The 15846-nt window shown below is 45.3% G+C and overlaps 1 protein-coding gene across 1 annotated transcript; it reads left to right on the top strand.

The window, feature by feature from the left end:
• Window positions 1-13124: 13124 nt before the first annotated feature.
• On the top strand, window positions 13125-15177 carry LOC137089821 (zona pellucida sperm-binding protein 4-like). The gene is made up of 10 exons (XM_067453394.1): window positions 13125-13151; window positions 13248-13424; window positions 13521-13716; window positions 13792-13979; window positions 14046-14143; window positions 14215-14372; window positions 14455-14647; window positions 14717-14864; window positions 14943-15015; window positions 15101-15177. The coding sequence occupies exons 1-10, from the start codon at window positions 13125-13127 to the stop codon at window positions 15175-15177; spliced, it is 1335 nt and encodes a 444-aa protein (XP_067309495.1).
• The last annotated feature ends 669 nt before the right edge of the window (window positions 15178-15846 follow it).

Below are 15846 nucleotides of genomic sequence, written 5' to 3'. Positions count from 1 at the left end.
TGTTCTGATAGGAAGGGTATAATCTTTCTACTGTTGTATAAGGCAAATCTGCAGGACCGGGCTGTTGCAGTAATGTGGTCAGTGAGATTTTAAATGGCCATCAATCACAACTCCAAGGTTCCTGGCTGTCCTGGATGGAGTTATGGTTGATGAACCAAGCTGAATGGAGAAATTTTGAAGTGCTGGGTTGGTTGAGACAAGTAATTCTGTCTTTGCAAGATTGAGTTCAGTCAGAAATGTCTGTCAGACAGGCAGCGATACGAACACTGACTGTAGGATCATATGGTTGAAATGAGAAGTAGAGTTGAGTGTCATCACCATAGCAGTGATAGGAGAAGCCACTTCTCACTACTTCTCAAAGCCAATGTCCACTTCTCCCCTTAGCCTTGCTTCCACTACTCTTTCCCACAACTTCATTGTATGGCTCATCAGCTTAATACCTCTATAGTTTCCACAACTCTGCACATCTCCCTTGTTCTTAAAAATCGGCACCAAAACACTTCTCCTCCATTCCTCAGGCATCCTCTCACTCTCTAAGACCTTGTTGAACAACCTAGTTAAAAACTCTACTGCCATTTCTCCTAGACACTTCCATACCTCCACTGGTATGTCATCAGGGCCAACTGCCTTTCCTCTCTTCATCCTCTTCAAAGCTCTCCTAACTTCACCCTTGCTAATACTTTCTACTTCCTGTTCAACAATATTTGCCTCTACAACTCTTCTCTCCCTGTCATTTTCCTCATTCATCAGTTCTTCAAAGTACTCCTTCCATCTTTCCCTCACCCTCCTGTCACCTGTCAAAACATTTCCATCTCTATCTTAAATCACTCTAACCTGCTGCACATCCTTTCCATCTCTATCCCCCTGCCTCGCCAACCGATACACTTCCTCATTCCACCACCAAGTCTCCTTGTGTTCTTTCCTCCTTCCAGATGACACACCTAGCACCTTCCTACCCGTCTCCCTGATCACTTTGGCTGTAGTAGTCCAGTCATCCGGAAGCCCCTCCTGACCACCTAAAGCTTGCCTCAACTCCTCCCTGAAAACCACACATGACTTTTCCTTTTCCAACTTCCACCACTTTGTCTTCTGCTCTGCTTTTACTCTCTTCATCTTCCTCACCACCAGAGTCATCTTACCACCATCCTATGTTGTCTAGCTACACTCTCACCTACCACTACTTTCCACTACAATCGCTAATTTCCATTAAATTGCAGCGTCTACATAAGATATAGTCCACTTGTGTGCTCCTGCCAACACTCTTATATGTCACCCTGTGTTCCTGCCTCTTTTGAAAGTACGTGTTCACCACAGCCATCTCCATACTTTTAGCAAAGTCTACCAACCTCTGTCCTTCTGGGTTCCTTTCTTGAAGACCAAACCTGCCCATCACTTCCTCATCTCCACTATTCCCTTCCCCAACATGTCCATTCAAATCTGCCCCTATCACTACTCTCTCACCTCTGGGAACAGTCTGCATCACTTCCTCCAACTCGCTCCAGAATCTGTCTTTCTCATCTTGCTTACAACCTACTTGTGGAGCATAGGCACTAACAAAATTCAACATCACACCTTCAATATCCAGCTTCAGACTCCTCAACCTATCTGACACTCTCTTTACCTCCAGAACATTCTTCACAAACTCCTCCTTCAGGATCACTCCAACTCCATTTTTCTTCCTGTCCATACCATTATAAAACAGTTTAAACCCTGCTCCAATTCTTCTAGCCTTGCTCCCTTTCCACCTGGTCTCCTGGACACACAGAATGTCAACTTTCCTCCTCTGCATCATATCTACTAGCTCTCTGCCTTTTCCTGTCATTGTACCAACATTCAAAGTCCCTACTTTCAGTCCTAAACTCTTGCCTTTCCTCTTCTCTTTCTGCCTACTGACACGCTTTCCTCCTCTCCTTGTTTGACTAACAGTAGCCCAATTTCCACCAGTGCCCTGTAGGTCAACAGCACTGATGGCGGTCGTTGTTAACCCGGGACCCAACCGATCCGGTATGGAAGTCATATTCGTGATTTGCATAATGGATTATGCGAATGAATGGATTATTCGTGATTCGCATAATGGATTATGCAAAGTTAATGGATTATTAACTTTATTTTATCTCACATACTCTTAAATTGCTTTATAAATAACTTTTAGGTGTCTGATTGTTTGAAGTCTGTTTCTGCCATTTTTTTTCTGAGTATTTGGGCTGTATTACCTCACATAATTTAATGATAATATTATATCAGAAATATTTGATTTTACTTGCTCTTTCGATATTTAGATTTCTCTGTTTTAAAAAAGGTATATAATGCTAGTTAATATTTCAGCATGTCTACAAGCAAAGCAGAATGCACCAAACATCTACCCAAAGTATTTTGGGCAAGCTCTAGTAGCAAACCTGTGCATGAACCTTTTTACTTGTCTTCAAGATGACAAATCTGGCCAATTGGAATCAAGAACTATCACACGTGTATAATTTTGAGAACCAATGAGAATCTTCTGGTAGCATAAGCTCCCATTTGGGCAAGTCTGGAGAATCGTGACTGTTAATGGAGAGGGGAGGGATTATCGTTAATTAGCCAAAATCTGTAGAATACAAAATGACCAAAGGGCAGCATCTCAACAGTGTGACTAGCTGTTGAACAATGGCAGGAAGCTGGTGTGCAGTGCAGTCTCTGGCACTTTGTGTGTGGTTTTGTGCTTTCTGTCATGCTGTTCCACAGTGGAGTAATCTGCCCCAGAATCCGCAAGTGCTGATGTTACAGCAAACTGACCAGCGGCTTCAGAAGGAAGTTGGTCAACAGTTTCCTCAGTGGGTTCAACAACAAGCTAATCAGCAGGTTCGGAAACAAGCTAGTCAGCAGTCTCCTCAGAGGGTTCAGACACAAGCTAATCAGCAGGTTCAAAAACAAGCTAGTCAACAGTCTCCTCAGTGGGTTCAGACACAAGCTAATCAGCAGGTTCAAAAACAAGCTAGTCAACAATCTTCTCAGTGGGTTCAGACACAAGCTAATCAGCAGGTTCAGAAACAAGCTAGTCAACAGTCTCCTCAGTGGGTTCAACAACCAGCTAGTCAACAGATTCAACAGCAGGTTCAGTCTAAGCAGCCAGTGGTGCAGGCAGAGCCCCTTGACAAATGTGCTGTAGCTGATTATGAGCAGATCCAATGTGGCCCAGATGGTATCAGTGGTGCGGACTGTGGAGCGCTCAACTGCTGCTTTAACGGACAGCGGTGTTACTATGGGAAGGCAGGTAAGAGTGTTGAGTCAATGTAAAGGGGTTCATGTTAAACTCCTCTTCAGCAATAACCTGCTCTCTTTGTTCCAGTGACTGTCCAGTGTATAAGAGATGGTCAGTTTGTGGTAGTGGTGGCTAGAGATGTCACACTGCCTCGATTGAGCCTGGATTCAGTCCGTCTCCTGGGTGGAAACGACCCACCTTGCAGTCCTGTGGGATCCACACCTTCCTTTGCTATATACCAGTTCCCTGTCACTGCATGTGGCACGAGCATGATGGTGAGTAGCTGCATGTGCTTCTGTTCTGTTTAGAATGGACTGGATGCCAACAGTTACTATTTGCAGGAGGACAGTGGATATGTGGTGTATGAAAACAGAATGACCTCCTCGTATGAAGTGGGTGTCGGACCACTTGGTTCCATCACAAGGGACAGCCATTTTGAGTAGGTGACTTATTGTCTAGCATGCATGTTAATCCTTTACAAATGCTACAAGCTCTCTGTTTGTTGTCCAGGCTTCTCTTCCAGTGTAGGTACTCTGGTACTTCTGTGGAAGCTCTGGTTGTGGAGGTCAACACTGTTCCTGCACCTCCACCAGTAGCTGCTTCTGGACCCCTCAGGGTGGAGCTTAGACTGGCAAATGGTCAATGTGTCACCAAAGGCTGTGCAGAAGGCAAGTGTCTGTCCAAGTATGGATGATTTTCTACAACTCCAGGTTGCAGCAGTTTCTGTTTAAACGCTGTGTTCTTCCTCAGGGGATGAGGCGTACACGTCCTACTACAGTGATGCTGATTATCCGATCACAAAAGTCCTGCGGGAGCCTGTGTTTGTTGAGGTGCGCGTGTTGGAGAGGACTGACCCCAACATTGTCCTGATGCTGGGACGTTGCTGGGCAACATCAACCCCCAGTCCACTCAGTCTACCCCAGTGGGACCTTCTGGTCGATGGGTGAGTAAGGCTGGTCTTCATCCATCTAGTGTGCTGTAAGGCCTTTCTGACTGCCCCTTTGCCTTTCAGATGCCCTTACCGGGATGACCGTTACCTGACCACACTGGTTCCGGTGGCTGGCTTTTCTGGTCTTCAGTTCCCAACCCACTACAAGCGCTTTGTTGTGAAGATGTTCACATTTGTGGATCCAGCATCACTGGCTCCTCTGCAGGAAACCGTAAGCTCCACAGCCTTGCCTGAACCCTTGATATTAGTCTTTTTTTATAGTGGCTTGACCCTTTTCCCTCTCTGCTAGATCTTCATCCACTGTAGTACAGCGGTGTGCCATCCCTCTTCTGGCTCCTGTGAGCAAAGCTGCGCTAGGAAAAGTGAGTGCTTGCTGTAAACTGACTTCAGGAACCATGAGAAATTGGTTTTTAAATGCCCCTCACAATTCTGCCACTTCTTTTCCAGGAAGAGATGCTGATGTCAAGACAGTCTCCATTGGACAAACTGTGGTGTCTAGTGGAGAAGTTACCCTGGTCATGTGATTTTAATGGTCTTAATAAACATGAAACTCAACAGCAGTGTCTCTTTGGTCTTTGCTTTTTCATGACTGTTGGGTTTGCATTATTGGGTCACTAATCTAAACCAGATTTTATTTGAAATGGGTTGACTTAGAAAGTCCTAAGTGCATGTGTAGTCTCATCCTGTCATAATGAGTCAAGGGACTGTCCATAGAAACCTCCCCTGTCCACTTGTGGAACACTTCAAATTGGTGACAGGGGTTACCCTCGGTTATCCTCTATATTTAGCATATCGTTTAGCTTGGTGGTATGGTTCTGTTCCAGGCAAGAACTCCCTGTGCATTGTAGATAAGAGCAGCGACAAGAGCTCCCCTCCCCAACCACATGTAATGAAAGCCGTAAGTGTGCTGCTAATATCAAACATGCGCTCTCTTCGGCTCGTTAAAGACAACTCTCGCTGCTGCATTCTAGATTAGTTGCAAGGGTTTGATAGTGCATTCTGGAAGGCCAGCTAGAAGAGCATTACAATAGTCTAGTCTGGAGAGAACTAGAGCTTGGACCAGGAGTTGTGTAGCCTGTTCTGATAGGAAGGGTATAATCTTTCTACTGTTGTATAAGGCAAATCTGCAGGACCGGGCTGTTGCAGTAATGTGGTCAGTGAGATTTTAAATGGCCATCAATCACAACTCCAAGGTTCCTGGCTGTCCTGGATGGAGTTATGGTTGATGAACCAAGCTGAATGGAGAAATTTTGAAGTGCTGGGTTGGTTGAGACAAGTAATTCTGTCTTTGCAAGATTGAGTTCAGTCAGAAATGTCTGTCAGACAGGCAGCGATACGAACACTGACTGTAGGATCATATGGTTGAAATGAGAAGTAGAGTTGAGTGTCATCACCATAGCAGTGATAGGAGAAGCCACTTCTCACTACTTCTCAAAGCCAATGTCCACTTCTCCCCTTAGCCTTGCTTCCACTACTCTTTCCCACAACTTCATTGTATGGCTCATCAGCTTAATACCTCTATAGTTTCCACAACTCTGCACATCTCCCTTGTTCTTAAAAATCGGCACCAAAACACTTCTCCTCCATTCCTCAGGCATCCTCTCACTCTCTAAGACCTTGTTGAACAACCTAGTTAAAAACTCTACTGCCATTTCTCCTAGACACTTCCATACCTCCACTGGTATGTCATCAGGGCCAACTGCCTTTCCTCTCTTCATCCTCTTCAAAGCTCTCCTAACTTCACCCTTGCTAATACTTTCTACTTCCTGTTCAACAATATTTGCCTCTACAACTCTTCTCTCCCTGTCATTTTCCTCATTCATCAGTTCTTCAAAGTACTCCTTCCATCTTTCCCTCACCCTCCTGTCACCTGTCAAAACATTTCCATCTCTATCTTAAATCACTCTAACCTGCTGCACATCCTTTCCATCTCTATCCCCCTGCCTCGCCAACCGATACACTTCCTCATTCCACCACCAAGTCTCCTTGTGTTCTTTCCTCCTTCCAGATGACACACCTAGCACCTTCCTACCCGTCTCCCTGATCACTTTGGCTGTAGTAGTCCAGTCATCCGGAAGCCCCTCCTGACCACCTAAAGCTTGCCTCAACTCCTCCCTGAAAACCACACATGACTTTTCCTTTTCCAACTTCCACCACTTTGTCTTCTGCTCTGCTTTTACTCTCTTCATCTTCCTCACCACCAGAGTCATCTTACCACCATCCTATGTTGTCTAGCTACACTCTCACCTACCACTACTTTCCACTACAATCGCTAATTTCCATTAAATTGCAGCGTCTACATAAGATATAGTCCACTTGTGTGCTCCTGCCAACACTCTTATATGTCACCCTGTGTTCCTGCCTCTTTTGAAAGTACGTGTTCACCACAGCCATCTCCATACTTTTAGCAAAGTCTACCAACCTCTGTCCTTCTGGGTTCCTTTCTTGAAGACCAAACCTGCCCATCACTTCCTCATCTCCACTATTCCCTTCCCCAACATGTCCATTCAAATCTGCCCCTATCACTACTCTCTCACCTCTGGGAACAGTCTGCATCACTTCCTCCAACTCGCTCCAGAATCTGTCTTTCTCATCTTGCTTACAACCTACTTGTGGAGCATAGGCACTAACAAAATTCAACATCACACCTTCAATATCCAGCTTCAGACTCCTCAACCTATCTGACACTCTCTTTACCTCCAGAACATTCTTCACAAACTCCTCCTTCAGGATCACTCCAACTCCATTTTTCTTCCTGTCCATACCATTATAAAACAGTTTAAACCCTGCTCCAATTCTTCTAGCCTTGCTCCCTTTCCACCTGGTCTCCTGGACACACAGAATGTCAACTTTCCTCCTCTGCATCATATCTACTAGCTCTCTGCCTTTTCCTGTCATTGTACCAACATTCAAAGTCCCTACTTTCAGTCCTAAACTCTTGCCTTTCCTCTTCTCTTTCTGCCTACTGACACGCTTTCCTCCTCTCCTTGTTTGACTAACAGTAGCCCAATTTCCACCAGTGCCCTGTAGGTCAACAGCACTGATGGCGGTCGTTGTTAACCCGGGACCCAACCGATCCGGTATGGAAGTCATATTCGTGATTCGCATAATGGATTATGCGAATGAATGGATTATTCGTGATTCGCATAATGGATTATGCAAAGTTAATGGATTATTAACTTTATTTTATCTCACATACTCTTAAATTGCTTTATAAATAACTTTTAGGTGTCTGATTGTTTGAAGTCTGTTTCTGCCATTTTTTTTCTGAGTATTTGGGCTGTATTACCTCACATAATTTAATGATAATATTATATCAGAAATATTTGATTTTACTTGCTCTTTCGATATTTAGATTTCTCTGTTTTAAAAAAGGTATATAATGCTAGTTAATATTTCAGCATGTCTACAAGCAAAGCAGAATGCACCAAACATCTACCCAAAGTATTTTGGGCAAGCTCTAGTAGCAAACCTGTGCATGAACCTTTTTACTTGTCTTCAAGATGACAAATCTGGCCAATTGGAATCAAGAACTATCACACGTGTATAATTTTGAGAACCAATGAGAATCTTCTGGTAGCATAAGCTCCCATTTGGGCAAGTCTGGAGAATCGTGACTGTTAATGGAGAGGGGAGGGATTATCGTTAATTAGCCAAAATCTGTAGAATACAAAATGACCAAAGGGCAGCATCTCAACAGTGTGACTAGCTGTTGAACAATGGCAGGAAGCTGGTGTGCAGTGCAGTCTCTGGCACTTTGTGTGTGGTTTTGTGCTTTCTGTCATGCTGTTCCACAGTGGAGTAATCTGCCCCAGAATCCGCAAGCGCTGATGTTACAGCAAACTGACCAGCGGCTTCAGAAGGAAGTTGGTCAACAGTTTCCTCAGTGGGTTCAACAACAAGCTAATCAGCAGGTTCAGAAACAAGCTAGTCAGCAGTCTCCTCAGAGGGTTCAGACACAAGCTAATCAGCAGGTTCAAAAACAAGCTAGTCAACAGTCTCCTCAGTGGGTTCAGACACAAGCTAATCAGCAGGTTCAAAAACAAGCTAGTCAACAATCTTCTCAGTGGGTTCAGACACAAGCTAATCAGCAGGTTCAGAAACAAGCTAGTCAACAGTCTCCTCAGTGGGTTCAACAACAAGCTAGTCAACAGATTCAACAGCAGGTTCAGTCTAAGCAGCCAGTGGTGCAGGCAGAGCCCCTTGACAAATGTGCTGTAGCTGATTATGAGCAGATCCAATGTGGCCCAGATGGTATCAGTGGTGCGGACTGTGGAGCGCTCAACTGCTGCTTTAACGGACAGCGGTGTTACTATGGGAAGGCAGGTAAGAGTGTTGAGTCAATGTAAAGGGGTTCATGTTAAACTCCTCTTCAGCAATAACCTGCTCTCTTTGTTCCAGTGACTGTCCAGTGTATAAGAGATGGTCAGTTTGTGGTAGTGGTGGCTAGAGATGTCACACTGCCTCGATTGAGCCTGGATTCAGTCCGTCTCCTGGGTGGAAACGACCCACCTTGCAGTCCTGTGGGATCCACACCTTCCTTTGCTATATACCAGTTCCCTGTCACTGCATGTGGCACGAGCATGATGGTGAGTAGCTGCATGTGCTTCTGTTCTGCTTAGAATGGACTGGATGCCAACAGTTACTATTTGCAGGAGGACAGTGGATATGTGGTGTATGAAAACAGAATGACCTCCTCGTATGAAGTGGGTGTCGGACCACTTGGTTCCATCACAAGGGACAGCCATTTTGAGTAGGTGACTTATTGTCTAGCATGCATGTTAATCCTTTACAAATGCTACAAGCTCTCTGTTTGTTGTCCAGGCTTCTCTTCCAGTGTAGGTACTCTGGTACTTCTGTGGAAGCTCTGGTTGTGGAGGTCAACACTGTTCCTGCACCTCCACCAGTAGCTGCTTCTGGACCCCTCAGGGTGGAGCTTAGACTGGCAAATGGTCAATGTGTCACCAAAGGCTGTGCAGAAGGCAAGTGTCTGTCCAAGTATGGATGATTTTCTACAACTCCAGGTTGCAGCAGTTTCTGTTTAAACGCTGTGTTCTTCCTCAGGGGATGAGGCGTACACGTCCTACTACAGTGATGCTGATTATCCGATCACAAAAGTCCTGCGGGAGCCTGTGTTTGTTGAGGTGCGCGTGTTGGAGAGGACTGACCCCAACATTGTCCTGATGCTGGGACGTTGCTGGGCAACATCAACCCCCAGTCCACTCAGTCTACCCCAGTGGGACCTTCTGGTCGATGGGTGAGTAAGGCTGGTCTTCATCCATCTAGTGTGCTGTAAGGCCTTTCTGACTGCCCCTTTGCCTTTCAGATGCCCTTACCGGGATGACCGTTACCTGACCACACTGGTTCCGGTGGCTGGCTTTTCTGGTCTTCAGTTCCCAACCCACTACAAGCGCTTTGTTGTGAAGATGTTCACATTTGTGGATCCAGCATCACTGGCTCCTCTGCAGGAAACCGTAAGCTCCACAGCCTTGCCTGAACCCTTGATATTAGTCTTTTTTTATAGTGGCTTGACCCTTTTCCCTCTCTGCTAGATCTTCATCCACTGTAGTACAGCGGTGTGCCATCCCTCTTCTGGCTCCTGTGAGCAAAGCTGCGCTAGGAAAAGTGAGTGCTTGCTGTAAACTGACTTCAGGAACCATGAGAAATTGGTTTTTAAATGCCCCTCACAATTCTGCCACTTCTTTTCCAGGAAGAGATGCTGATGTCAAGACAGTCTCCATTGGACAAACTGTGGTGTCTAGTGGAGAAGTTACCCTGGTCATGTGATTTTAATGGTCTTAATAAACATGAAACTCAACAGCAGTGTCTCTTTGGTCTTTGCTTTTTCATGACTGTTGGGTTTGCATTATTGGGTCACTAATCTAAACCAGATTTTATTTGAAATGGGTTGACTTAGAAAGTCCTAAGTGCATGTGTAGTCTCATCCTGTCATAATGAGTCAAGGGACTGTCCATAGAAACCTCCCCTGTCCACTTGTGGAACACTTCAAATTGGTGACAGGGGTTACCCTCGGTTATCCTCTATATTTAGCATATCGTTTAGCTTGGTGGTATGGTTCTGTTCCAGGCAAGAACTCCCTGTGCATTGTAGATAAGAGCAGCGACAAGAGCTCCCCTCCCCAACCACATGTAATGAAAGCCGTAAGTGTGCTGCTAATATCAAACATGCGCTCTCTTCGGCTCGTTAAAGACAACTCTCGCTGCTGCATTCTAGATTAGTTGCAAGGGTTTGATAGTGCATTCTGGAAGGCCAGCTAGAAGAGCATTACAATAGTCTAGTCTGGAGAGAACTAGAGCTTGGACCAGGAGTTGTGTAGCCTGTTCTGATAGGAAGGGTATAATCTTTCTACTGTTGTATAAGGCAAATCTGCAGGACCGGGCTGTTGCAGTAATGTGGTCAGTGAGATTTTAAATGGCCATCAATCACAACTCCAAGGTTCCTGGCTGTCCTGGATGGAGTTATGGTTGATGAACCAAGCTGAATGGAGAAATTTTGAAGTGCTGGGTTGGTTGAGACAAGTAATTCTGTCTTTGCAAGATTGAGTTCAGTCAGAAATGTCTGTCAGACAGGCAGCGATACGAACACTGACTGTAGGATCATATGGTTGAAATGAGAAGTAGAGTTGAGTGTCATCACCATAGCAGTGATAGGAGAAGCCACTTCTCACTACTTCTCAAAGCCAATGTCCACTTCTCCCCTTAGCCTTGCTTCCACTACTCTTTCCCACAACTTCATTGTATGGCTCATCAGCTTAATACCTCTATAGTTTCCACAACTCTGCACATCTCCCTTGTTCTTAAAAATCGGCACCAAAACACTTCTCCTCCATTCCTCAGGCATCCTCTCACTCTCTAAGACCTTGTTGAACAACCTAGTTAAAAACTCTACTGCCATTTCTCCTAGACACTTCCATACCTCCACTGGTATGTCATCAGGGCCAACTGCCTTTCCTCTCTTCATCCTCTTCAAAGCTCTCCTAACTTCACCCTTGCTAATACTTTCTACTTCCTGTTCAACAATATTTGCCTCTACAACTCTTCTCTCCCTGTCATTTTCCTCATTCATCAGTTCTTCAAAGTACTCCTTCCATCTTTCCCTCACCCTCCTGTCACCTGTCAAAACATTTCCATCTCTATCTTAAATCACTCTAACCTGCTGCACATCCTTTCCATCTCTATCCCCCTGCCTCGCCAACCGATACACTTCCTCATTCCACCACCAAGTCTCCTTGTGTTCTTTCCTCCTTCCAGATGACACACCTAGCACCTTCCTACCCGTCTCCCTGATCACTTTGGCTGTAGTAGTCCAGTCATCCGGAAGCCCCTCCTGACCACCTAAAGCTTGCCTCAACTCCTCCCTGAAAACCACACATGACTTTTCCTTTTCCAACTTCCACCACTTTGTCTTCTGCTCTGCTTTTACTCTCTTCATCTTCCTCACCACCAGAGTCATCTTACCACCATCCTATGTTGTCTAGCTACACTCTCACCTACCACTACTTTCCACTACAATCGCTAATTTCCATTAAATTGCAGCGTCTACATAAGATATAGTCCACTTGTGTGCTCCTGCCAACACTCTTATATGTCACCCTGTGTTCCTGCCTCTTTTGAAAGTACGTGTTCACCACAGCCATCTCCATACTTTTAGCAAAGTCTACCAACCTCTGTCCTTCTGGGTTCCTTTCTTGAAGACCAAACCTGCCCATCACTTCCTCATCTCCACTATTCCCTTCCCCAACATGTCCATTCAAATCTGCCCCTATCACTACTCTCTCACCTCTGGGAACAGTCTGCATCACTTCCTCCAACTCGCTCCAGAATCTGTCTTTCTCATCTTGCTTACAACCTACTTGTGGAGCATAGGCACTAACAAAATTCAACATCACACCTTCAATATCCAGCTTCAGACTCCTCAACCTATCTGACACTCTCTTTACCTCCAGAACATTCTTCACAAACTCCTCCTTCAGGATCACTCCAACTCCATTTTTCTTCCTGTCCATACCATTATAAAACAGTTTAAACCCTGCTCCAATTCTTCTAGCCTTGCTCCCTTTCCACCTGGTCTCCTGGACACACAGAATGTCAACTTTCCTCCTCTGCATCATATCTACTAGCTCTCTGCCTTTTCCTGTCATTGTACCAACATTCAAAGTCCCTACTTTCAGTCCTAAACTCTTGCCTTTCCTCTTCTCTTTCTGCCTACTGACACGCTTTCCTCCTCTCCTTGTTTGACTAACAGTAGCCCAATTTCCACCAGTGCCCTGTAGGTCAACAGCACTGATGGCGGTCGTTGTTAACCCGGGACCCAACCGATCCGGTATGGAAGTCATATTCGTGATTTGCATAATGGATTATGCGAATGAATGGATTATTCGTGATTCGCATAATGGATTATGCAAAGTTAATGGATTATTAACTTTATTTTATCTCACATACTCTTAAATTGCTTTATAAATAACTTTTAGGTGTCTGATTGTTTGAAGTCTGTTTCTGCCATTTTTTTTCTGAGTATTTGGGCTGTATTACCTCACATAATTTAATGATAATATTATATCAGAAATATTTGATTTTACTTGCTCTTTCGATATTTAGATTTCTCTGTTTTAAAAAAGGTATATAATGCTAGTTAATATTTCAGCATGTCTACAAGCAAAGCAGAATGCACCAAACATCTACCCAAAGTATTTTGGGCAAGCTCTAGTAGCAAACCTGTGCATGAACCTTTTTACTTGTCTTCAAGATGACAAATCTGGCCAATTGGAATCAAGAACTATCACACGTGTATAATTTTGAGAACCAATGAGAATCTTCTGGTAGCATAAGCTCCCATTTGGGCAAGTCTGGAGAATCGTGACTGTTAATGGAGAGGGGAGGGATTATCGTTAATTAGCCAAAATCTGTAGAATACAAAATGACCAAAGGGCAGCATCTCAACAGTGTGACTAGCTGTTGAACAATGGCAGGAAGCTGGTGTGCAGTGCAGTCTCTGGCACTTTGTGTGTGGTTTTGTGCTTTCTGTCATGCTGTTCCACAGTGGAGTAATCTGCCCCAGAATCCGCAAGCGCTGATGTTACAGCAAACTGACCAGCGGCTTCAGAAGGAAGTTGGTCAACAGTTTCCTCAGTGGGTTCAACAACAAGCTAATCAGCAGGTTCAGAAACAAGCTAGTCAGCAGTCTCCTCAGAGGGTTCAGACACAAGCTAATCAGCAGGTTCAAAAACAAGCTAGTCAACAATCTTCTCAGTGGGTTCAGACACAAGCTAATCAGCAGGTTCAGAAACAAGCTAGTCAACAGTCTCCTCAGTAGGTTCAACAACAAGCTAGTCAACAGATTCAACAGCAGGTTCAGTCTAAGCAGCCAGTGGTGCAGGCAGAGCCCCTTGACAAATGTGCTGTAGCTGATTATGAGCAGATCCAATGTGGCCCAGATGGTATCAGTGGTGCGGACTGTGGAGCGCTCAACTGCTGCTTTAACGGACAGCGGTGTTACTATGGGAAGGCAGGTAAGAGTGTTGAGTCAATGTAAAGGGGTTCATGTTAAACTCCTCTTCAGCAATAACCTGCTCTCTTTGTTCCAGTGACTGTCCAGTGTATAAGAGATGGTCAGTTTGTGGTAGTGGTGGCTAGAGATGTCACACTGCCTCGATTGAGCCTGGATTCAGTCCGTCTCCTGGGTGGAAACGACCCACCTTGCAGTCCTGTGGGATCCACACCTTCCTTTGCTATATACCAGTTCCCTGTCACTGCATGTGGCACGAGCATGATGGTGAGTAGCTGCATGTGCTTCTGTTCTGCTTAGAATGGACTGGATGCCAACAGTTACTATTTGCAGGAGGACAGTGGATATGTGGTGTATGAAAACAGAATGACCTCCTCGTATGAAGTGGGTGTCGGACCACTTGGTTCCATCACAAGGGACAGCCATTTTGAGTAGGTGACTTATTGTCTAGCATGCATGTTAATCCTTTACAAATGCTACAAGCTCTCTGTTTGTTGTCCAGGCTTCTCTTCCAGTGTAGGTACTCTGGTACTTCTGTGGAAGCTCTGGTTGTGGAGGTCAACACTGTTCCTGCACCTCCACCAGTAGCTGCTTCTGGACCCCTCAGGGTGGAGCTTAGACTGGCAAATGGTCAATGTGTCACCAAAGGCTGTGCAGAAGGCAAGTGTCTGTCCAAGTATGGATGATTTTCTACAACTCCAGGTTGCAGCAGTTTCTGTTTAAACGCTGTGTTCTTCCTCAGGGGATGAGGCGTACACGTCCTACTACAGTGATGCTGATTATCCGATCACAAAAGTCCTGCGGGAGCCTGTGTTTGTTGAGGTGCGCGTGTTGGAGAGGACTGACCCCAACATTGTCCTGATGCTGGGACGTTGCTGGGCAACATCAACCCCCAGTCCACTCAGTCTACCCCAGTGGGACCTTCTGGTCGATGGGTGAGTAAGGCTGGTCTTCATCCATCTAGTGTGCTGTAAGGCCTTTCTGACTGCCCCTTTGCCTTTCAGATGCCCTTACCGGGATGACCGTTACCTGACCACACTGGTTCCGGTGGCTGGCTTTTCTGGTCTTCAGTTCCCAACCCACTACAAGCGCTTTGTTGTGAAGATGTTCACATTTGTGGATCCAGCATCACTGGCTCCTCTGCAGGAAACCGTAAGCTCCACAGCCTTGCCTGAACCCTTGATATTAGTCTTTTTTTATAGTGGCTTGACCCTTTTCCCTCTCTGCTAGATCTTCATCCACTGTAGTACAGCGGTGTGCCATCCCTCTTCTGGCTCCTGTGAGCAAAGCTGCGCTAGGAAAAGTGAGTGCTTGCTGTAAACTGACTTCAGGAACCATGAGAAATTGGTTTTTAAATGCCCCTCACAATTCTGCCACTTCTTTTCCAGGAAGAGATGCTGATGTCAAGACAGTCTCCATTGGACAAACTGTGGTGTCTAGTGGAGAAGTTACCCTGGTCATGTGATTTTAATGGTCTTAATAAACATGAAACTCAACAGCAGTGTCTCTTTGGTCTTTGCTTTTTCATGACTGTTGGGTTTGCATTATTGGGTCACTAATCTAAACCAGATTTTATTTGAAATGGGTTGACTTAGAAAGTCCTAAGTGCATGTGTAGTCTCATCCTGTCATAATGAGTCAAGGGACTGTCCATAGAAACCTCCCCTGTCCACTTGTGGAACACTTCAAATTGGTGACAGGGGTTACCCTCGGTTATCCTCTATATTTAGCATATCGTTTAGCTTGGTGGTATGGTTCTGTTCCAGGCAAGAACTCCCTGTGCATTGTAGATAAGAGCAGCGACAAGAGCTCCCCTCCCCAACCACATGTAATGAAAGCCGTAAGTGTGCTGCTAATATCAAACATGCGCTCTCTTCGGCTCGTTAAAGACAACTCTCGCTGCTGCATTCTAGATTAGTTGCAAGGGTTTGATAGTGCATTCTGGAAGGCCAGCTAGAAGAGCATTACAATAGTCTAGTCTGGAGAGAACTAGAGCTTGGACCAGGAGTTGTGTAGCCTGTTCTGATAGGAAGGGTATAATCTTTCTACTGTTGTATAAGGCAAATCTGCAGGACCGGGCTGTTGCAGTAATGTGGTCAGTGAGATTTTAAATGGCCATCAATCACAACTCCAAG

Source organism: Pseudorasbora parva, chromosome 9 (genome assembly GCF_024679245.1).
Source record: "Pseudorasbora parva isolate DD20220531a chromosome 9, ASM2467924v1, whole genome shotgun sequence".
NCBI classification, from domain to species: Eukaryota; Metazoa; Chordata; class Actinopteri; order Cypriniformes; family Gobionidae; genus Pseudorasbora; species Pseudorasbora parva.
The sequence above is the reverse complement of the archived record's forward strand: the minus strand, read 5'-3'. Positions and strand labels throughout refer to the sequence as shown.

Excerpts from the sequence above, each read along its gene's own strand:
- LOC137089821 (XM_067453394.1), top strand. The coding sequence starts at position 13,125 with ATGACCAAAGGGCAGCATCTCAACAGT. Across the intron at positions 13,980-14,045 it reads CATGTGGCACGAGCATGATG|GAGGACAGTGGATATGTGGT; the intron begins GTGAGTAGCTGC and ends TACTATTTGCAG. Across the intron at positions 14,144-14,214 it reads ACAAGGGACAGCCATTTTGA|GCTTCTCTTCCAGTGTAGGT; the intron begins GTAGGTGACTTA and ends TTTGTTGTCCAG.